We start from the raw sequence: 23,999 nt of genomic DNA on the forward strand, positions 1-23,999 counted from the left end.
CCCGTGCCGCTGGGTCGGAGGCCGGGTCGCTGCGCCCGCGCCGGCCCGGGAACGGAGGTTTGGGCGAACCGTCCTCCCGGGTCTCCCGCCCGTCCCTCTTCCTCCGGACACCTGCAGCCCGAAGAAGATGCCCAAATTTGTGAGGGAGAAAAGCGGGTCCCAGGGGCGCTGGAGATCTTGGGGTTCACCTTGGGAAAGTCCTGGTTACATCGAGGGTGCGCTCGAGAGCAGAGTGGGGTCAGGGTTTACACGCGCAGTTGGCGGCGCAAAAACGCCTCTCCCCGAAGGTAGCGCCCACGGGTTTCCTCTGATTGCGGATCCCCTGGCGAAAAAAGAACGAAACCAAACCGCTGATCTTCCTCACTGCCAAAGTCGGTTTCAGGCGTATAAGTTTTGAGGGTCTCAAAAATCAAAACACAGTTACAGGCGAGGACAGGTTAGTTTTGTTGTTGTTTGTTTTTGTTTTGTTTTTCCAGGTGATATTTGCAAAAAATAGTGCTTGTAAATAATTTTTGAATCTAATACATCTACAGAAAAGTCGATGTAGAAGCCCACTTTTGACGTAATTTGAATAACTAAATTTCCTGACTTCACTCTAATTCTTGTGTTGTTATTTTGAATTTGCAGACAGATAAACTTCTATTGAATTGTATAGCAATCTTAAAAATTATTGTTGCCTGTTCACATTAAGTTTGTGGTTGTTTTTTTCTCTTGTTTTTAATTTGAGGAACTGTTGGATGAAAATACCGCTTGTGCGGTAGAGTACAGTAACTTGGCATTATTCTTTGTGGCAGTACAAAAACCAAACAAGAACTACATAAAAATTGGATCTCGGTTTGCACTTTGCAAAATGAAGGGAGTTAGCCTCTCCCAGATCCCAGATAATCTCTTAAGGTTCTTTCCTGTCCTGAGAATTCGTTATATATATCTTCCAGAGTTGGGGATACAAACATTAATTGAAATCTATATTAAGCTATCTGCCCACAAATGTTTCTACATTTAAATGGAAGACACTTGATAGTTGAGTTTCTTTAATTATTATTGGTCTCTCAGAATAGCTGAATCATTGGCATCCTGTGCTCTCACGTGGTTATGTTGTATGCTACTAAATAAAAATGGATCTTGAACCCCCAAATCCCATATTCCTTGCTACAGGACTGCTAGGGTTGACACACGAGAGCATTCGTGCCTGCTTGTTTTGAAACTGTCTGCAGGAAACATCAAGAGTGTTACGAAGCATGTGAAGCATTTACTAAGATGTACAAGGACATGTAAGCAACATTACAGGCAAGAAATTTCCAAACTGCTTTGGAGAATACGTATGATGCGTTTGCAAGCCAGAAAATTGCAGTTGAGGTAGTTTTGGTAATTATGGTATTGATCAACTGGAATTATGACCTATCAGAGAATGAATTTGCCTCTAATAGGTAAGCATATTGAATCAATTAGCCCCCCCCACCCGGCAAGAAAAAATAAAATGTTTCTCCCTTTTGTCTGATCAGTTACAGCAAACTGTCTAAAGTGAAAATTGCAACAGGTATTCTCTAGGGGAGGGGGAGAGAAGTTGTTGTTTTAAATCACCCAGTGTGTGTAACAGTGATGTGTCCTCCTCTAACCCGGAGAAGCCAGGGCTTGCAGCACACGCACCCAAAGCAGAAGCAGTCCTTTTGTGTTCCTTACAGAGTAAAGATGCCACTGGCACGCACTCTGGAACTGGTGGGGTGGGATAGCCACAAAAGGGACTCTGGAGCAGGACTACCACAGAGGACAAGCAGGTGGCGGAACCTACCGGAGACTCCATTTCTCAGAGCCTGTCTTCTGCTCTGAACAGAGCTGAACCTCAGCTCTGCAGTGTGAGACCTTTTGAGTACTGATGTGATGCTCAAAAGCTCCAGGTTTTGGATTATTTCAGATTTGGAACTTTCACCTTAAAGATACTCAAGAGGTAAAGTCTATGCAAATAGCTCCTCCCTCACCCCCACCCACCCCCACCCCGCCAAAGTGTGAAATTTGCAACACTTTTAGTCCCATGCATTCTGGATATGGGACACAATCTGTAGTAATGTTTAGATTGTGGAGCTACTGGGTCTCCTTGGTGGGTCAGTGTTTTTGAGATTTAGTGTCTGCATGTAATATAAGACAGCACAGCTAATCTTGGATCTCCTTGCCCTCATTAGAAGTTGTTTATTGACTAAACAAATTGTAGGCTGAAGAGTAGGATATAGTGTTGATTTCAATTTTCATAAATTTTTATATTTGTTTTTGGTTTTTGAAACGTGATCTCACTATGTAATTCAGGCTTGCCTTGAACTCACTGTGCAGCCCAGGCTGGCCTTAAACTCCTAGTGATCTCCTGCCTCAGCCTCCCAAGTGCTGAAATTACAGGCATGTGCCACCATGCCTGGCAATTTTCAGAAATCTGATGTGACAAAAACTTGGTGTCTGTTGAATCTGGCTAATGGTTATATGGGTAATGGGTTTATTATGTACTATTTTCTCTGATTTGTTTATGTTTAAAATTATTCATCAGAGGGCAGGGGATTTAGCTCAGTGGTTCTGCCACCTGCCTTGCAAGCTCAAGGACCCAAGTTCAATCTCTGTTACCAAAAAAATAAAAAATAAAAATAAATAAAATTATTCATCAGAAAAAATTAAGTGAAAATCTGAAAAAGCAGGAGACATTTATATTCCACATTTCATTGTTACTTATATATATTTTGATTAGTATATGTATTTTACATATTTAAATATGGATACTTGAATTATCAGTGATGATTGGAGTGGATGAGCAGCGAATGGCCTAGAGGAAATCCGCAGTGGTCTTCAATGTTTTGTGGAATTTTTCTTTTTTATGAAAAAAACTAATGAAAATATATCATTGTTTTGTTCTGTATGTTGGGGTCACAGATTTTTACAGCGTTCTTTGAGACTTTTACATTTGAAATTTTGAGCCAGATGTGGGAGCACACACCTATAATCTCAGCACTCAAGAGGCTGAGCGTGAGGATTGCCATGAGTTCAAGGCCAGCCTGAACTACTGTGCATAGCAAGACCCTGTCTCAAAAGGCGGGAGCGGGGAGTATAGTTCAGTGCAAAAGCTCTGAGTTCATTCCACATGGCCACAAACGAATGCAGGAGGAAAAAAAAAACAAGAAAAATTAATACAAAAATTACCTTATTGCTTTCTAAAATCAGTATAAAGAATGCAAACAATGAATATAATATAAATATGAAGAAAAAAATAGAAGCCTACCATTCAGGAGTACTCACCTTTAATATTAAGTGAAAATATTCGATATGTCTTTCTATGCATTTGTACAAAAAGATACATTGATAGAGGACAGAAATGTTTTTATAAAAGATAGGATTATTAAGAGAATTAGCCCGAGTCTGTCTCCCTATTTGAGTTCCTGTATAACAAACTGCAGCTTAATTTTGTATGTGAACAAACCAAAAACTAATTTAAGAGTATATTTTTTGATAACAGATAGCAAAGTTTCATCCAGAGACAAGACGATGAGTTTCAGCCAATCACAGGCAGCCACCTCACCACACCATGTCTGGGACAGCAAATGCACAGTGGTAGCCAATGCACAGCTGTAACCAATCAAGTGCTTTTTCTACTTTGCTTCCATCTTGCGCTTACGGAAGTTTGCTGCTTCTGCTGCTGAACAGGGTCTGAATCTCTTCTGATTCCAAATACTGGCTCATTCATGAACTGGTTTTTGCGCAAATAAACACTACAATTGAAAGTTTTTCTTTTCGGAGGACAATAAGAGATGCTTTTTAAAAATAAAAATTTAACAATATTTTCAATAAAAGAAGGAACTGTAGTCAAAGTGAAGGAATCACTGAAGTTAACATCAGTGTTTCTATATCCTGATAGCTAATAGGTCCTGAGCAAATCTTCCAAATTAAAACAAACAAACAAACAAACAAACCTGGATAGACTTCAAGATCAGATTGTTTAAATTTACATGTATTAGTTTAGTCAGTGAATACCAGTTAGAAATGAGGACGCATTGGCACTTTTATTATACACTTTTTTTTTTTTTGGTACTGGGAATTGAACTCGGGTCCTTGTGCTTGCAAGGCAAGGCGGCAACCACTGAGCTAAATCCTCGGCCCTATTGTACACTTCTTATAGTATCACTTTTCAAATCTCTAATTTTTCATGTATTTATTTTTTGGTGTGAGGATCTATAACATTTGTAGTGTTTTATAAACTTTTCCTATACTGCAGTATTTAGTCTTAGTTTTTATAACCAAATAAAGTCACTGCTGATTTCAAATCTCAACTTTAAATTTTTGACTCATTCTGTCTAGATTTTGTCACCACATCAGGTGTGTGTGAGAGAGAGAGAGTGAGAGAAAGAGAGTTAGTTTCCAAGAAGGGCTCATTCTATCTGCTTTTTCCTGTTTGGGATTTCTGTCTTTTGTTCCTAAGTTGAATTACTGTTTGTTTAGTTGCAACATTTTTGATCTATGGTTTCTCACCTCTGAATCAGGTAGCCCTTGCTCCATTAGTTTGTGGCATCTGTTTTAGCTATAAAGAAATCTGACATCAGCCTCCAAATTTCCCTTCCTGTAACTGACTTTTTCTGCCTGGAGTCATAGCTGGGCGATTTCATAGTTAATTCCTATATCAGGTTTTCATGGAAGCTGAACTTGCTTTCTATTGGAGTAATCTGTTCTAAATTTTAGGATGATTTTTTTCCATTATGAATGCTTTCCTCCTCCATTTTGTAATTCTGACCTTCAAAGGCATCAATATTTCTTACAGTGTCTTTTGCCCTCCATATCTGTCTGCCTTAATTTCTCCTGTTCTGTGTTCACTATGATGTTCTAAATGATTAAAACTTATTTGTAAATGAAAGCCTTAGGATCCTAAATTGGTCAAGTGTTTCATAAAGGGGTTTCCTGGCTTGAAACACAGAAAAATAACCACCTCTCTTTCCTGCTCTCAGGATTTTTGGAGCTATGAAATGATATATAGAGAGTACTCGCATAGGTTCTGACACAGTTACTACTCAACAGATGTTGGTTGTTATTACTTATTGTATGTTCTCTTTCATTCAAGATGGAAAGGGGAGGGTGTTAAAAATCAAGTTCCAATCACATGTTACATTATAATTGTTCTGGAAGCCACAGTGCATGAATGATAGATAGTGCTTTGTTTCCTTTGTTATAAAAAGAAATTTCATCTGGCAGAAGAAAAGATAAACACAAACATGTTTAAACTGTCTGTTTGGCTTTGTAGCTTGTTATAAAATGTAAGTTTTGTTTTCTGTTCTTTGTGTTCATTTTCACCTTTAAATGAAATCTTGGTAACTTATGGAAACCTGTCAACTAGTGGACTGTCTGTCCAATATTTGTTAAGGTAGGAAAGGAATTACTATAAAATTTCTAATTTCACTTTGGGGGAGAGTACCTTGACAATAAAATTTTGTTGGGAAACCAGAAAACTAACCATAAAGAGATGTAAATGTAGTTGGTTTAGTCTAGATTTATTTCCCCTAGTAAGGAACTTAGGAGTTCTTAGTTCTGAAAGCCGCTCATTGGCAGCTGTAGCCAGATCTGGCCTTAGAGGTTTGCCTGTTTAACAGTTGCCCTGACAGTGTTTGTAAACATGTTATTTACCAACACTTTAAAATCAGGAGAGTCCCATAAAAATCTAGATTTCTGCTTTTTCCAGAACAATGAGACGACCCTGGGCTCACCTCGCTGGCTGGAGCTTAGGAGGGTTCTGTAGTCCAGTGGCTTCCCCTTGCCATATTTCACTCCTTTCTGGTGGCTGATTCCTGTGGGAGTCATTAATGTGTCCCCTGGCATTGAGACCATACACTCCTTATTTTTCAAGGAAGTAAACTGAGTCCCAGAGAAGTTAAATGCCAGAGCCAGGAATACAGTCCAGGTTCTTTTGTGTCTACTTCTGCACTTTTATTGCATCATGCTGTTCTGCTCTTTGATCATAACCCTGGACTTGCTTTTAAAAAGGAAGATCTAATTTCCACATCCATGGGTACTGTCAGCCAATACCAAGGACTGATTTCTGTGTAACTAAAGAAATTTAATGAAAAAAAAATACTTCACTGAAGTGTTAATATTTATCAAAATCTTTGTGGAACTAAGATCTTAAAACAACCTTTGAAGCTACAGATGTATCAGGTATTTTAAATTGCACTATTAATATATGTAGTTATGTCAGCATGGCAAGAAATTAAAAGGTCAATGTGCTGATAAAATGTTTTCATAAATTTACTAGGAGGATGAATCTTACTGATTATACAGTGAATTTTTTTCAGTTTTGTGTAAATTATGCCTTTATACTTAAATCCATAAGAAAATGATAGGTTTTTTGGATGGTAAGTGCAGGAATTTCAGTATAGCCTTTAGGCATGGTTAGTTTTGTTGCTCAAGATTTAGAAAGGAGAAATACTACATGTGAACTAGTTTATCTCTGGATAATCCTCTAAATCTTTGCTGTGCAGAAACAGATATATGCTTCTTGATTGGCACATTCAGTGTTTGGGAATTTGGGTAGTTTTGTTGGTCTTTGATGTTTTAAGTCTGTTTGATTTTTTTATTTTTAAGATTCTAGATTCTCTTTTAAAATGAAACCTTTATTTAAAATTTAGTATGCAACAACTGATTTTAAGTGATTTGTAAGTAGCTTATTTTTATTTAAAGTATACTTTTCACTAAATAAAATAGAACTCATAATTTGGAAACCGGGCTTACATAGTGTTGACGTTATTTGAGTTTCACTAAACTTCAGGCTCCAACAGATCAGGGATTTGAACTTTTGCATTATTTTACCAGCTCTTTGAGAGTTAATAATATGGTCAGTCATGTTGTGATACATGTTTTGAAATGAAGCATGTTCCAACACAACTGATATCCTAGGAAACAGTTTGAGCAGAATGCTTTCTTGTTTGCTCATGTTTGATTTGCTCCATGAAAAGACAGGGTGAACACACTGAACTATGAGCAGCTGAACCAAACCATGTAGGATTGCAGACATCTACCATGGTTCACCACATGTTATCCGCCAAGGTCATGCTTTGCTGTTTTTTTCACACTTGTAACCTTTCCTGTATAAAAACATGCTCATTTAATATCCCAAACATGTCTAAGCATTGATTCAAACGAATAGTGCATGCAAAAGGAAAGCTTTAACATTGAAAAGAAGCTGGAAGTAATTAAGTGTTGAAAAAAATCAAGAGACTTATGTGGTAGCTCCCAAGCGGCAAGAATAAGGAAATAATCCACACTGCAGATCGTTAGAGGCAGTGCTGCAAAAATCAAGTAAAAGTCTGTGGCGGGAATAAAACATGAGGTAACAACCAGTTTTAAAGAAACAGATGAAATGAAAATATTGCTGGGTGTGTGGATTGAGAACTAAACTATGAACAGTCTTTCTCACATTGAAAGAATAGGCGCTGGCCTATTTGAATGCCATACAAGGAAACTCAGGCCAACAACCCTGGCTATGGCTGGTTCCGTGGTTTCAGGCATCACTAGTCAAATTCTGTTGAGCTAAAACAAAAGTCAGTTAGAGATGGCTACACAAAATTTCAATCCTGTTGAGACAGGTATCTAATAGAAATTCATACTTCCCAGAACTGACCTTTCAAGGGTAGGAAAAAATGCCCCAGAATTTAAGGCTATGAAAGACAGCAGTTTTTGTTACTTCTACCGCTTCACAGTGACTTACAGACTGCAGCCTTTCTCTAAGCAAGCTGAGAGTCTTTTTAAAGGTTCAGTACTGTGTTTGCAGCCATTTAACATAGATATAATATATATAAAGCTGTGCTATTGTTTTTATTCCTTCTTTTTAAAAAGGTGTTACTGGTGAAGATTTTAAGTGTTGTATTTCTAACCCCATTTTCTCATTAAGCCATGTTGTTTTTATTGAACAGTTTGTGCAGTGATTTTTGGGGGGGCATCACATAGGGTCTGTCTTACAGCAGAACAGACTGTAGTTAATTAAAAGTAGTATAGAAATGCTAAGCGTCATGTCATTGGGACAATAAGAATGATACCCACCAATCTCTGTACTAAAGGAGTCCAGTTGTGACTACAGGCCAAAAGTAACCCCCTGATCCAGGTATGTGGTCCACCTGGCTGTTTAGCCAGAAAAGAAGAAAAAGATTTTAGCTAATTAGCATATGTGATCTCCTCAGAGCTGATTGCCAGAAAGACACCTGAGAACCGGGCCAAAACATAGAAAAAGTGAATGTATTTGCTGCATATAGGTCACTCAGTGTAACGGGAAATGCAGGTGTCCACTGTTAATTTGTGTTGAAAAACAGAATGTTTCACATGACTGCTTAGCTTATGTCCTTCATTGGGAAGGTGGGAATTGCTCTCCAGTAAGCATAATGACGTGATGTCATAGCAGCTGCTAAAAAGGGAACAGTTCCTGCTTGTACTTTTAACCATTTTCAAGATGTGGAGAAGCCAGAAAAAACTCAAATAGAGCCTGGCAGTTATTTAAAGCAATTGAATGGCAGGAGGAGAGATTTACTGCTGCTTCTTCAAATCAAATGGTTTTGGGAATTACATGGTTCAGTGACTCAACTGTTGGCCCTTCATCCTGTCCTCTGTGGCTCAAAACTCTGCAGGTTTGGCTGGGTGTGGCAGGACACACTTGTAATCCAGCTGCTTGGGAAGCTGAAGAAGAATTGCAAGTTCAAGGTCAGCCTGTTCAAGTTAACTCACCCTGTCTCAAAATTTAAAAGTAAATAAAAAGGTTTAGGGTTATATCTCAGTGCTCCTTGGGTTCAATCCCCAGTACCACAGTGGGGAAAAAGAAAACTCGTAGGCTCTTAAGAAGACATTTTAGTTACTAAAATCTAAAACTGAAGGGAGAAAATAAGAGTGTTGTTTGACTTTTTCCACTAAATCCATATATTTAGACGCAGTTGTATGTGAAGCAGCATATCATATTGACTAAATTAAATCTGCTCTATCATTTGTGTAATCTTTTAAACCTCCCTGTTTTTTTATCTGTAAATTGGGAACCAAAAAACTACCTCAAAAAGTTGTAAAGATTAAATGACATACTATTTTAAGATCTTCAGTAACATTCCCAGCACACATTAAGGACTCAGTAAGTGCTACAGCAGTGATGGTGAACCTTTTAGAGTCCAAGTGCCAAACTGTAACCCCAAACCCACTTATTTATTGCAAAGTACCAACACTGCAATTAAACCTGAATCCTGATGTTTTAGTTTAGGAAAAACAAAAACAAAAACAAAAAACAATTCTACAATAACATCTCTTGTCTTAAAAGTAAACCACAATAATATGCATGCCATAGATTTGCCACAACTGTGCTAGAGGCTGGTAGTAGCATATGACTGAGAAAATGGCCACCAGATATTGCACTAATTTCTCATCACTCAGCTCATCTTACCTGGGTGAAGTCACACAGTTTGGAGAGTTACAAAGCTATTTAAGTTTGAATTATGCGCTGTATTTTGAGTGTCAGTCTCAGAGTGTGTCTGAAACATTGAGTCTTTACATAATCAGTATGGCTGAATTTTACGAAGAACTGTCATGAAAGTCAACGAAGGGAACATACTATTCCAGGAGTTTTACGGGTTGGCACATGAATGTCCTAACTCTGAATGGAAAGTGACCCTTGTGTTCCAGGGCTTAACATCATTGGGGCCACCTAGCTCCGTGAAGGGAAAACTTACCTCTAAAGTGTGGCTGGGAACCACCGTGATTTAAATAATCCCCAGGACCTCTCCTCGTGTCTTATTTTCCAGGTGTTCCTGAGAAACCGTTCTTAGCCAATTTTCTTGATTTACGTCTACCATGGAGTCTGTAACCACTATCTCATAGGCCAGTATTCTAAGTTTGTCTATAATATAGATTATTAGCTTAATGAAAAACCTCAAGTATAGTGAGTAGTCATAATTCTATGTGTGTGATTAGTTCTGTTGCTGTGTAAAAAAAATTACCACAAATCTAGTGGCTTAAAACAGCACAAATTTATTTTTAGTTTTTGTGGGTCAGGAGACAAAGAACTGTTGAACTGGACCTGCTGCCTGAGGCCTCACAAACCTGCAGGCAAGGCGGTAGACATTGTACTTCTCCTTTGGAGTTTGGGGTCCTTTTCCAGACCCTTGGGTGACTGGAAGAATTCAGTTCCTGGTGGTGACAGGACAGAGGTCCAAGTTACCTTGCCAGTCACCTTGTCGGTTAGGGACTTCTTGCTGCTCAGAGAAGCTGCCTGCAGGTCTTGTCCTTGGGGACCCCTTAGGTAGTTCATACCCTGGGTAGATGTTTGCCTTCCTTCACCTGTGGCAGCACATGTTTGACTCCTACTCCCTCTTCAGTCCTGTGGTGGAGTCAGGATTTAACATAGTCATAGGAAGGACTGTTCCACAGTTTGCCATATAATGTTGCCTAATTAAGGGGACATCCTGTCCCATTCACAGGTTTTGCCTACTCTCAAGGAGAGACAGTTATACCTGGGAGTTGTGGGCCATCTTAGAATTCTGCCTACTGCAGTGTTTGATAAAGTAAGAGATCAGTCATGGTTAGAGATAATCAAATGTGACTTCAGCCAAGACCTGAGAACCAGAAAAGGCCAACATAGCCTGTGGCAACGTTCTCTGAACCTCTCAAGGAGACTTCAAGCTCTCACTGGTAAGGAGGGTCAAAGGCATACTCCAGCCTGCATGACCAGTGATACATGAAGACTCTTCATGCAGCATGTGGCAGCAAAAGCTGGCATGGATCCTATGACATCCAGAAGAACACAATATAGTCTCCTGTATAAAATTTTCCAGTGTACCCTATGAGATATCATCAGAAGATGATATGAAAAAATTAAACCAGTTAATATAATTGCGTGGGAAACTGGAACTCTCCTAAGGCAGAAGGAAAAAGTATGCTTCCTTTGGTAGGGTACAGGCACCAAGAGCTCTAAAGAGTTGGCTACCTCTGTAGGCAGAAGCCAGATGGTGACATCTCTGCCTTCGGTAAAATCTGACCGACTATGGCATATGAATGTTGTAGCCAGTGTCATTTACATTTATATCAATTCTGTGTATGATCTTGGATAATTTGTCCATATGTATACACTTATGAATTATACATATTTTGTATGCAATATACACATTTGTACAACACGATGCCAAGTCTTCTCATTTCCTGTTACTTAGAGCCACTAAACCATCATTGTCCCATAGAAATAACATGCCAGCCACATATATATTTTTTAAATTTCCAGTAGCAATTTTTCTGTTACTTAGAGCCACTAAACCATCATTGTCCCATAGAAATAACATGCCAGCCACATATATAATTTTTAAATTTCCAGTAGCAATTTTTTTAAAACAGAGCAAGTGAAAATAGCTTTAATAATGGGTTTCATTTAAGCCACTATCACCAGATACAATCAACATAAAAATAATTAATAACATGTCCTTTACTTCTGTCTTTGAAATTCATTGTGAACAACACATCTTCATCCAGACAAGCCCCATGTCAGGTAGTGAGCAGCACAGGCAGCCAACAGCTACGTATTGGACTCTGTAGCTCTGAATTTCTATCATCCAGGGCCTTTAGCTTCAGCCCTCATTTCCCCTATACTCAGTTTCTGGAAAATCTTGTAAAATTCAGGTTTTATTTGGCGGTGTTCCCTGTTAAATCTTTTTTTCTTACCCCTTCTTCTGTGAGTTCCACTAGACCAAGAGCACCTGATTAAACATGGCTACAACCAAATTCTCTTTTTCTATGATTTCTTTCCTCACTTCCAGATCTTATGTAATTCCAAAATGTCTTTAGCTCTTCTCTGTTCCTCTGTCTCAGTAGATCCTTTCATTTCTTCCTTCCAGTGTAACATATATGTTAGCCGGCTTTCATTACTCTGATAAATTCCTAAGATAAATCAACTTGGAAAAGGCCTATTTCTGCTCTGTTTTGGAGGCTTCAGTTCATGATTGCTTTGCTTTGGGGCGCTTGTCCCAAAAAGGAGCATGTGTGTCCCAGAAAGGAGCATGTGGAGAATCAGAACCACTCCCCTCATGACAGTGGGAGAGCGAAAGAGAGGAAGGGTCTGTGATCCGCAGGCCCTGCCTTGTGAAGCTCCTACCACTTCCCGAGAGTGCCCCTCTGGGGACTAAGCCTTTAATTCATGGGCCTTTGGGGGGACATTTAAACTCCAAGTTACTGCAGTACTCAAGGGAAAAATGCACCGTTCTAATCCTTAAAAATAAAGATTAACACCCAGATCCTTTATCCTGCTGAATGTTTTTGTTGCCCCCTCCCCTATCTGTTAGTTCATAGTTTGTTTTTTTTTTTTTAAAGAGGTTTTTGTTTTGCTTTTGTAGTGCTGGGAATCAAACCAATGTTGGTTGGTTTGTTTGTTTTTTTGGTACTTGGGACCAAACTTGGGTCCTTGTGCTTGTGAGGAAGTCAGTGGCATCACTGAGCTAAATCCCCGGTTCAAACCAATGTTGGGCAAGCGTTCTATCACTGAGCTGTGTCTCCAGCCCTGGTTCATAATTCTTAACCCTAGTAGTTGCACATCAGAATCAGTTTGTGGAGAAAAAAAGGCCAGCACCTGGGCAACACAATAGGTTAATTAAGTAACAGTCTCTGAATCCAGCTTCAGTCATAAGCCTGGTATCAAGACTTGCAGCCAGCTCTGCTATCCAGCTCTGTGTTTTGATCCATGTTTGGAATAATCTTCCACTCCAAATAATAAAGATTCATGTTACTTTAGAGATAAATCATCTTCTTTCATTTACTAGTGAGAGACTAGGTCTAGGAATGTTACAATCAGTCAGCTATTGAGGGACACAGCTAAGACTAGGAGCCTTTTTGAAGGAAGGAATGCCAGTTATCTAGCCCAGAGGATGGGTGGTGAGCTCACACCAATGCCTCCCACTGACAGCCAGAACCAGAGAGCACCACAAAGAGTAATCAGCAGGGATTCGGGCCAGCTAGGAATGGACAGAGCTGAGGTAAGCAGGGGTAAATCAGAGATCATTCAGGAACAACATAAAATAATGGCTCTCAAAGCTCAGTGTGCATGAGAATCAACTGGGGGCTTCTCTGAGAGGGATCTTCTGGGTCCTACCCCAGAGAGTCTGGCTCAGTTATTCCAACGGAGGCTCAAGAAGGGCCAAGTTGATTCTGATGTAAATGATTTGAGGACATCTGATGAGAACCACTATATGTGCACAGTATGGTAGAAAATCACTCTAGGCTTCCAGAGCCTGCCTCTGTGACCTCAAGAAAATGAAGATAGGTGGGTTGGTTATTGGTCTATATCTACCACCAATAGGAAGTCAGAATATGGGACAGATAGGGGAGAAGGTTAACAGAGATCACATTGCAAGACTGAGTAAATTTAGAATTTATAATATAAAGACTGACAGCAACCAAAATGGTTCATCTTCCTGTCTGTCTTCAGCTGTAATCATCTGGGGTAAAGAAGAATATTTATAGAGGGGGATTAGAACTTCCACCCGGCTGGATGTGACTTACATCACTTGTTTACCTCAGTCCAGAGACTTCACCAGTCTGCATCCTGCTTTTCTCATTTGTAAGCTGGGCGTGATGATTTAGATTCTGCCTCCTGTGAGCAATGCATGTGATAGAATTAGATAATAAATGTAAAAGTCCTGAACAGATAAGTGCAGTTTCTGAGCTAATCATCAGTTTGCTACCAGGTCTATATTGCCTTTCACGGAACATCTTTGTATCTTCTTTACTATTCCTTTAAAACTCACAGTCTTACAATTACAAAAAGAAAAAAAAGTGGGGGAATGATCTTGGAACCACTGTCTTAATTTGCACTGGATTTTGTCTCTACAAGTCCAGCTCTGTAATATTCAAGCAACAAGTATAGTGGTGCTATTTCTATATTATTTAAAAATTTTCCAAGGCTTTCAAATAATTTTCTCTTCTGGTTCTTCTAGTACTATGTTAAGTGGTTAGAATAGATGATACTTCCTGTATTTTATGGATTTGAGTAAACATACCCATGTTCACCTAGGTAACACCAAGGAAACTAAGGTCTACACATTCGCTGAATCTATATCGTTCTGCATAGTGGAAGCAAAGTAATATGGAATAGATTGTAAACTTTGGGGAATAGGCATATGTGGTTGGGATCTTAGTTCCATTATAAGCAGAGTAACCTTGAACAACTTCTTAACTTTCTCTCAATTTCAGTTTTCTCATCTGTAAAATGAAGATAATAATACCTTCCTCATGGGGTTGTTAAATGAGATCATTTTTTAAATATGTCTGGCATAGACTTGAGTGAATAGACCACCTTGAGGATAAGTAGGGGGAAAAAAAACAGCATAAGAAGATGAGGATTTAGCATATGGAACACATACTGAAGTTGGGATTTGATGCTAATTAATGAGTAGAATATTGATGGAATTTTGAGCTGGTGCGTTGCCTAGCAACCAAAACTTACTCAATACAACTGGTTACCAGAGTTGTTGTTTTTTATCAAAGCAGTAATTAAACTGCTCTTAAGAAGCTCAAGGTTGTAAGCAGACAAAAAGATTCCCCTGTGACTTCGGGGGTGTGCCAGAGATTTTGAAAATATGTTACCCCAAGTTTTCATTGTGTGTGTACTGAAATATCTTGGAGGTATGTATTCTCCTCACTTCTGTTCCCCTGAGGAACAAAAAATGTCAGAACTTCCTGTGTGGGAGGTGGGGGCTGGAGAAGGCAGACTGCTTGCACTTGTATCCTCAGGTATTCAATCAACATTCAGCGAGAGCCAGGAGTCAGACACACAAAACTGTTTGTCTTTGCCCCTGCTGCCCTTTAGAATTTCAGTGTCCAACAGAGGAATCAGTCAGTGTTAAACAATAATATAGCAAATTATCTCATAAGTGGCTGTCTGTGTCTCCAGCAGAGTTCTAAGCATTATGGATTGAGCAGTTCAAAGAGGCATAGCATGTCTCAAATATCCACGATAAGGTTTTTATTTTCCTGACTAACCAGTCCTGGAGGAATAGTCTACTTGGTTTCCCAGTGCATTCATACTGCCTGATTCACAGCCCTGAGAGGCAGTTTTGCCTGCTGGTAAGGGTGAGGCTGGGTAGAGGGGGATTAGAGTTTCCACCCGCCTGGATGTGACTTATAACACATCACTCGTTTACCTTAATCCAGGGACTTCACCAGTCTGCATCCTGCTTTTCTCATTTGTAAGCTGGGCGTGATGATTTAGATTCTGCCTCCTGTGAGCAATGCATGTGATAAAATCAGATAATAAATGTAAAAGTCCTGAAGAGATAAGTGCAGTTTCTGAGCTAATCATCAGTTTACTACCAGGTCTGTATTGCCTTTCACGGAACATCTTTGTATCTTCTTTACATTTTCTATTCCTTTATAGCTCACAGTCTTACAATTATAAAAAGAAAGGGGGGAGTCATGATCTGGAACCATTGTCTTAATTTGTACTGGATTTTGTCTCCATCATTTGTAGCTCATTGTGCTAACTTCTTTTGCAGTGAAGATCAATTTTATTGCTGTGGGAAAAGATCTATTGTGCCCCTTTGGCATTTCACCATTTATTTACACACAAACACAACTTAAGGCCTTAAGGGCCTTCAGGGCTGGCAGTTGGTCGATGAATCATGTTCAACATTCACACAGTGCTGCTGGCACTTACCAGAGGACTGCTTCTGCTCATCACCTGCCCCTGTCAGTTCCCCCTCTTCTAATAAAGTACATCTGTTATGGTGATGGAATAAAAACACACCAAGTGCAGAAAGACTGGGTGTGGAGTAATTTAATCAGGGTACATCAGCATGCTTGAGCAATACAGTATCAAGGATAGAAAGATGGTTTGGTAGCAGCTTAATGAGTCAGTAGACTGAGAAGGGCTGGGCCGGAAGCACAGTTCCTCTTACATCCTACTGGATCACACTTTTGGAATATAGGGCCCCCAAAATGTCCCCCTGGTCAAGATTTGTAAGAGGACAAGATTTCCGTAAGTTCCCTTCTGAATTACCACAAACATTTTACATAGCCTTTCCCTATTAACTTCATTTTAACATTTTATTGAGGATTATAAATTTTTAAGTAAGTTCAAACCAAAGTTCAGAGCTCTAATAGCAATTCTTTTCAATACTGGCTATGTTCAGTATCCTGAAGAATTGATTGATTTAAAAATACCCTAGTTTTAAAAGTAAAACAGCAGGGAGACTGACATTTGCAGATCGGCATTTCATAGTTCTTGGTACTCATTGCAATTTTAAAAACTTCTTTGTTGTGACAAACTGATAGTATAGAATTTTGTATTTTGTTTAGAAGAGAAAAATCTGTGATCTCAAGATCGTGCAGATGGTGGGTATAGATCTCTCAGGGATCTAGATAATACCTGAAATGTGTATGACAACATATACAAGTACCAATATGACTGTAAGCTGTATGTCTAAGTACTCTTTTCTCCCTCTCTCCTTCCTTCTTCCCTTTTCCTCTCATCCTGGCAGTGTTCTTAAAGTCATTACTTGCTGGGGAAAAGAATCACTAACCAAGAAGAAGAACCAGAAACTTCAACAGCAGCAGCCTTTTTATTTCCATTTCTAGTTCAGTGGGTGTTTACACGGCTCCCCTTTTATTCCCGCTAAGTCATTTTCACCTCTGTGTGTGTAGTGTTTTATTTCTATGGGACAAGCTCTATGATATCCAATACTTTATTAACAGGTGTTCTGGGAGTAATCTATTTCAAAAATAAAACACTAAATATAGCACACACGTTCAAGGCTTTTGAACATTACTGTGTCTTTAAAAAATAAACCCAATCAATCCTTTCCGTTGCAACCATTTATTGTTAGGAAAGCTGATGGTAAACGATACATATATCCTGCAGTCCCATTATCATGGCTAATTCTCTCCTGACTCAGATCACATATTAGCATTTTTACCATATGGCTGAAAGGGTAGAGAATATATGTGCTGAAGAACAGAGTCAGTAACATTTTCGACCATCTGCTAAGTAAATATCTAAGTAGCAGGAGAAGTAGTATTTAGTAATATGGATGCAACCTTTAACCTGAAATAACCATTAATACTACAAAATGATACTAAATAGGAAGAAAGGGGCTAAAAGTGTAGGGAAAGTGGGAAGGATAGGGGAAAGCTAATAAGGGAAAAGAAAAATATGAGAAAATGAAGAAATGGAAATGAAGTGTTTGTAAAGGGGGAAGGAGGAGGGGTGAAGGGAGGACAGGGACAAGGGGAAAAAATGAGAACTAAGACCTGTCATGTAAAGGTACAAGATCCCAATAATGTAACTGTACTGTATACCTAAAATGTACCGATGAACTCAATGAGGAAAAATAAATAAATAAACATAATGATACTAACTTTATTTTTCAAATAATTTAAATCAATGAGGCATTTTCATAGTATATTATGTGTTCTTGAAATCTGACTCTTAATTATGTTTCTTACATTTATTGACTTACTTGAGCTCCTTTTACCATCAGATTTAAAACATCTGTCACGTTCAGATCCAGCACACCAGCGCCAAGTACCCAGGTTCAGCTCTATGACTGACCTCTGTGTGTCCTCAGATAAATCACTTTGTCTCTCTGAGCCTCAAGAGCTTCATGTGCAAAGAGTGAATTGTATAGCATCAGCTAGTCACCCTCTAGTGGGTGGGACATGGAAGATCATGAGTTCATCCATCACATCACATGAGGAACTTGTTCAAAATTCGAACACCTGGGCCCTGCACTGAGTGATCCTGATTAAGTGTATCTGGAAATAGCCTGTGAAACTGCAGTTTTAGTCATTTTCTCAAGTGACTCTGGGGCACCAAACACTGCTGTAGAGACTAGCTGATTATAGAGTACTCAGCTACCCTGAAAAATAGGTAGCTAGCTAATTCTAATAAAAATGCTTTTCTATGATAGAAATTTAATTAACACTTGGCAACATTTGTACTTAAAATATTCTAACTCCATAGAAAATAGGAGGTCACTTTGCATAAGTAATGTTGAGTCATTAAGTACAGTACTTCTTCATTCTTTTGGTTTAATTAGATCGTTTATCCTTTTTTTGTCTCTTGCACAGGATATAGCAGAATATTTGTGGACGAGGTCTAAATCAGAAGCCGGGATGAATGAGCTTGAAATTAGCATGGGATTCTTAGTTTTTCAAGATCCATACCCACTGAAACTTTAATCCCTGCCAACGCTGGCATCTAGGCTTCCTCTGGTTTTGTGACGATGGAGAAAAACTCTGATGATGGAAAAGCAAAATCCTTAATTACTTGTGTCATAGCATCTAAAGTCATTTGAAAATGAAACCAGACAGTAGTACAGCCATGGAAAAGAATTCAAGCCTATGGAAGAACCTAATAGATGAGCACCCAGTCTGTACAAGCTGGAAGCCAGAGGCTGAAGGAGCCATTTATCATCTTGCCAGTATTTTATTTGTAGTAGGTTTCATGGGTGGCAGTGGATTCTTCGGTCTCCTTTATGTCTTCAGTTTGCTGGGGCTGGGTTTTCTCTGCTCTGCAGTGTGGGCATGGGTAGATGTCTGTGCTGCCGACATATTTTCCTGGAATTTTGTACTGTTTGTCATCTGCTTCATGCAATTTGTTCATATTGCATATCAAGTTCGCAGCATAACTTTTGCCCGAGAATTCCAGGTGCTGTACAGCTCCCTTTTCCAACCCCTGGGGATCTCTTTGCCTGTCTTCAGAACGATTGCTCTGAGCTCTGAAGTGGTTACTCTGGAAAAGGAGCATTGTTATGCCATGCAGGGGAAAACCTCCATTGATAAACTCTCCCTGCTTGTCTCAGGAAGGTGTGTACCCTTTGGTGCTTCCATGTCTTTCCTCTGTATTAATCATTTGTGTTTCTTTGCTAGTCACTCACATAGCACCCTTGGGAAAGTCTTTGAAACAGATATCATGGATTTAGAGTAGAATCATTTACTTGGAGCAGAAAGCAATCTAGACTCTTACTTTTTGATTTAGAAATTAAATAATGTGGAACTTCAAACTAAAGTATGAATTCATCTGGACATGATGTTTGTTCCCTAAATAATTACTGAAAGCCAAGAAAAGTGTGGTGCCAGCTTCAGTTAAAAGGATACTTAGGCTGGTGTGTAAATTATTTTAAATAGACTCTTTGATAAAGCATTCTTGTGTCAGATAACTTTCTATTTTATAATTATCAAATTTATTCAGTAAGTTTTAGCATTTGCCCACTTATTGGAAGCAGGAAGGAGAACCTCAAGAATAAATATAGAAATCTAAATGTTGGGGGAGGAAACAACAATATATTTATTAATGTTTTTAAAAAGTTAAAACTTTAGTTTACATAGCAGATCTTCTGTATGTTCTTAAATGTTCTGCCTAATTTAAAAGTCTTGATGGAATGTATTGAAGTTTTTATAGAATTATAATATGCACAAATAAATGGACACATAAATGTGCAACTTGAATTTTCTGGTGAGTTTCACTGAATCATCTATGAATCTCACAGGATATGGTGTAATACTCAATAAATTTAATATTTTGTCCTTCAGAACTCTAAAGGACAAAAAGATCACCAGAGATCTGAAGTACATTTCCCTTCCTACTTCCCCACCCTATTTTGTATTCTGTCTTTCGTCCATAAATGATGTTCTTGTATTTTGATAGGATCAGAGTGACAGTCGATGGCGAGTTTCTGCACTACATTTTCCCCTTTCAGTTCCTGGATTCTCCTGAGTGGGATTCACTAAGACCCACGGAAGAAGGCATTTTTCAGGTATGGAATAACTAGACCACCCAGTAAATGCTCCCTCCTCCAAACAGATAAACAGTATTTGCTTAAACCATCAAACAAACAAATAGAACAGCAAAGAACACGAGAATAATTTATACTTAACTTTGGGGTGTACTTAGAAACATACAAGACTGCCAAATTCTCCTTGATGCCTGCTAATTAATGCCATATTTTTGATTTACAGTAAGCAAACCAAATATGTGTTGTGATCAAAATATACAGTGAAAGTTTAAATTTTAAAAATAGATTACAGTAAAAGATCCATTGCCATTAATCCCCCTCAAAATACTCTGCCTACTTCTGGCTCTTCCCCAAAGTCAAAATGAATGATATTAGAGGTAAACTTTTGAATGGATTCAGGACATCAAGGAAGCCAGGACAGTGCAACTAAAAACTATCACAACGTTTTTTTTTTGTAGCAAAGATTTTATTTGCAATTCAGATGAAATTGAAATTAATTTGACTAGATTTTCTCTTTCAATTTTACATGCAGAAGATTGAATCTAGACCCATATCTCTCACCATGTACTAAATTAAAATTAAAATATTTTAAAATTTAAATTTCACCATATCTTTTATCATGTCTCTTAAATGATAAGGAATCTGTGGTGAATATTCTTAAGGACTCTTTTCCAACTGTATATTAGAATTAAAATATAAAATATAATTAAAATGTAATGCCTGAGGACCAGGGATTTAGTTCAGTGGCACCGCACCTACCATACAAGTGCAAGGTCCTGCATTCCATGTCCAGTACAAAAAATGTATTTTATATATGTATGTTTACAAATACAAATTCATATACATATGCAAAATAGGCATATAAATTCTTTTTAGTATTATGGAAACTGAATTAGGGTTATATGTCCACAATCTCAGAATTGACTTGTATGTAGTTTTATAATATTACCCATCTTTATTTGATGATGTTTTAATATCAAGTACCCAAATAAAAAAGCAAGTAAGCTGGAGATAGGCACAGCACTATGATGACAGTTCTTTTCTTTTCTTTTTTGTTTTTTTTGAGAAAAGGTCTCACTATGTAGTTGAGACTGACCTGGAACTCACTATGTAGCCCAGATTGGTCTCAAGCTCACAGCGATCCTCCTGCCTCAGCCTCCCGTGTGCTGGGATTACAGGCGTGCGCCACCACACCCAGCCAGTTATTTTCTTTTTGGAGTGTAAATCATTTATTGGATCCCAGGAAGTATTGGTCAGGAGGTGGGATGTGAAATGGAAGGACACATAGTCCAATAGGCTGCCTGTGTGGGCTGGGGGAGGCGAGTCCCACTGGGGACCCCAACATTATAATTATTGTGGATTATATATGTAGTAATAAATTATTTTTCAGTGTGTATGTATTATAAAATACATACGTAGTAATAGACTGTCATTTCTTTTTTGTTGTTTTACAATGTATTAGTCAATGGGATTTTTCTGGCTGAAAAAAGGAAGCAAGTAAAATTCATTTAAACTTTGGGGCAGAAAAAAATGTGATGGGATTTCATGCTTACTAATTTCTGTTTCATGTGGTCTTATGTTTTTTAGGTAACCCTCACAGCAGAAACTGATTGCCGATATGTGTCTTGGAGGAGAAAGAAATTATACTTGCTCTTTGCTCAGGACCGTTACATCTCCCGCCTGTTTTCAGTTTTAATTGGCAGTGACATAGCAGATAAACTCTATGCCTTGAATGATAGGGTATATATTGGGAAAAAATATCACTACGACATTCGGTTACCCAACTACTATCATATGTCAAGTCCAGAAGTGCCCAGATCACCCCTGACAGAACCATTTCAGAATTCCAGGCGATACTGTAATAAATGACATCAAAATCTGAAGTTTTAGTACTGTTGTAAAAAAGACTCTTAATCATTCCCCCAAAGAAATAGCAAAATACAGAAGACTGAGCTCACTGATATTTTTGTAAATCAAATTCAGAGGCAAGATGCCAATGCCAGATGTTTTATTCATCTCAACTGCTGCTTGCGAATAAATTTTACAAATTTTTCTTGTATTTTTTAGTGTTATAATTGGGGAAGGGGGATGAGTAACTTAAGCAGTTTGCTCTTTTCTACATCAGAACTGGGAGAATGAAGTTGCACATTTTCAGATATTTGCTCAGATTTTCTCAAATGTATCATCTTGTTTGATAGACTGAGGCACTGCTTCTCAGGAAGCAGCCTGCACTCAGCGTGAGAATGGATTGCTATGGTCTACATAGGCATTTCCAGAATTCACTTTTTTGCTACAACCTCTGAGGAAGGCAAAATGTATTACTGTGGTAGGCTGCAAATATTTATTTTACATGTGAAGTTATCTGATATGACTAAAATGTAGAATAAATACAAGAGACAATACACTAATCTCGAAGACTTATTTTGTGGGTAGTTAAGTCCTAAGCTTAATTTTTATAATACCATTTTAAAAAGAGGGATCATGAGGAAAATGAAACTATATAATGATGAATTTAAAAGAATGCATTGAGCAAAGAGTATAAGTTCTGCATTTTATATCCATTTCACAAGTTCAGCTAAAAGAGCAAAGGTCAGTGGTTTGACCAGACAAGGAAGAGGTCATGATGACTATTGGTCCACCATGCACTCACATACTACACTGCCTTCAAGCATTCCTACAGCCTTGTGAAGCAGAGCTGAAGAGAGAGACATCCTTAGTTGTAAACATGATGCCTATCTTTGGAAAACTGGTTTTCTGAAGACCGTGGTTAGGCTGTGTTCTTTAGTAGATATATTATACATTTAGCAAATGGTTATTGAGCTCCCTCTGTGGCTCCAGGAGAGTTGACCTGAGAACTGAAGATACATCAAGTAACAGAAGGGATCCCATCCCTCATGAAGCTTACATTCTGGGGGTGAGGGAAATGGGTGATAAATTTAAAAAATATGGTTAAAAAATGATAGTGCCACAGAGAAAGACAATTGAAAGAAGATGGGTAGGAAAGGGCTTTGCAGTTTCAGTAGGCTGGTCAAGAGAGGCCTCAGCAAGAAAGTGACATTTCAACAGAAACATGAAGAAAAACCTGTGCAGATAGCTGGGGGAAAGAGCCATCTGGGCAGAGGGGACAGTACCTGAGATGGGGAAAGTCAGCAAGGGACAGGAGAAGGAAGAGTAGGAGGCAGGAAGAACATCCGGACAGTATGGGGCCCACACAAAGGAAGTATTCAAGAAGGGCGTGATGAACCGTCTCAGATGTGGTGAGAGGTCAGATGACAGGAAGTCTGGGATAAACCATTAGGTTGAGCAACATGGAAGTCACTGGTGAACCTAACAGAAGCAGCTTTGGTGGAGTGATTTGGGATGAACACTTGGTGACAGAAGGTAAATGAAGATGGGAGATAAGGTGTTGAAACAGCAAGGATAAGTTTTTTCAAAAGGTTCCGATGGACAGGGAAACAGAAATGGATGGTATTGCTAATGAAAAGGGTCCAGAGAGATGGTGGTTACCATTTTTTAAGGCAAGAGAAATAACAGTAAATTTGCATGCAGATGAGTCTTACCAAAGTAAGGAGTGAATCCGTGGAGTAAAGACCTTGAGCAGATGAGTGATGATGGGATTCGGTGTCCCTACACTGGACAATTCATTGTAAGGAAAGGAGGCAAAGCAGGACTCTGTAGGGTGCAGTTGCTGGCAGGAGGGAGATGTACAAGCTTGTGAAATTTTGCTTGGGATTACTTCTGTTTTCTATGACCTAGGAAGCAAAGTCAACAAGAGGATGAGGGAAGAAGTACTGGGTGATATAAAGTATATTACATGTTCTGTATGTTAGCATGTGCACTGAGCGGAACAGCATGACAAGGTCTGACTAATCATGTGGATGACCTACTGAAACAGTCAACTTCAGCATGAATGAAGCAAATGGCTGGATGTTTTCTTCTGTCGCTGGCCACACATAGCCTCACAGCAGCTCTCAGATTCAGAAGTAGTTGCTGGTATAGTCTAAGGACTTTAGGAAGCACCCACTGGCTTGTCATTGGGCTTTGTGATAGCCCCAGGAGAAATTTAGATTTAGAAATCTTTGTATCTTTAAGTCTTAGTAGCTAGGAGCGATGGTGTGTACCCGGTAACCCCAGCACTCCAGAGGCGGAGGCAGAAGGATCACAGTGGGTTTGAGGCCAACCTGAACTATACAGTAAGATATGCCTCAAAAAGAAAAAAAAAAGAAAGAAAAAGACTGTGTGGCATTAAATACT

At 38.8% G+C, this 23,999-nt stretch overlaps 1 protein-coding gene and 1 long non-coding RNA gene across 4 annotated transcripts; one reads left to right on the forward strand and one right to left on the reverse strand.

Annotated features, from left to right (window-relative positions):
- The first annotated feature begins 1,153 nt into the window (after positions 1–1,153).
- Positions 1,154–22,138, forward strand: Popdc3 (popeye domain containing 3). Of its 2 annotated transcripts, none has more exons than XM_010607197.3 (4): positions 1,154–1,427; positions 18,079–18,816; positions 19,658–19,766; positions 21,333–22,138. In XM_010607197.3, exons 2-4 carry the CDS (start codon positions 18,308–18,310, stop codon positions 21,612–21,614), a joined length of 900 nt encoding a protein of 299 aa, XP_010605499.1. In that variant the 5' UTR covers positions 1,154–1,427; positions 18,079–18,307; the 3' UTR covers positions 21,615–22,138. The 2 variants fall into 2 exon arrangements, with proteins under 2 accessions (XP_010605499.1, XP_010605497.1); XM_010607195.3 differs by lacking the exon at positions 1,154–1,427 and adding an exon at positions 13,973–15,327.
- Positions 10,210–23,558, reverse strand: LOC104850325. 2 transcript variants are annotated; one of them, XR_776936.3, is made up of 4 exons: positions 23,306–23,558; positions 15,156–15,233; positions 13,529–13,606; positions 10,210–10,354 (listed from the first exon to the last, which is right to left on the reverse strand). It is a non-coding gene; the product is annotated as an uncharacterized LOC104850325 (long non-coding RNA). The 2 variants fall into 2 exon arrangements; XR_776935.3 differs by having other exon boundaries at positions 13,516–13,606.
- Positions 23,559–23,999: the final 441 nt, after the last annotated feature.

This window comes from Fukomys damarensis, unplaced genomic scaffold, assembly GCF_012274545.1.
Source record: "Fukomys damarensis isolate Sample0158 unplaced genomic scaffold, DMR_v1.0_HiC HiC_scaffold_14, whole genome shotgun sequence".
Classification (NCBI taxonomy): Eukaryota; Metazoa; Chordata; class Mammalia; order Rodentia; family Bathyergidae; genus Fukomys; species Fukomys damarensis.

What these genes read in the sequence shown, in the direction of transcription:
- Popdc3 (XM_010607197.3), top strand. Translation starts at nt 18,308, where the DNA reads ATGAAACCAGACAGTAGTACAGCCATGGAAAAGAATTCAAGCCTATGG. An exon ending in TCCCTGCTTGTCTCAGGAAG is followed by an intron (nt 18,817 to 19,657) that starts GTGTGTACCCTT and finishes GTATTTTGATAG; the next exon opens with GATCAGAGTGACAGTCGATG. An exon ending in CGGAAGAAGGCATTTTTCAG is followed by an intron (nt 19,767 to 21,332) that starts GTATGGAATAAC and finishes TATGTTTTTTAG; the next exon opens with GTAACCCTCACAGCAGAAAC.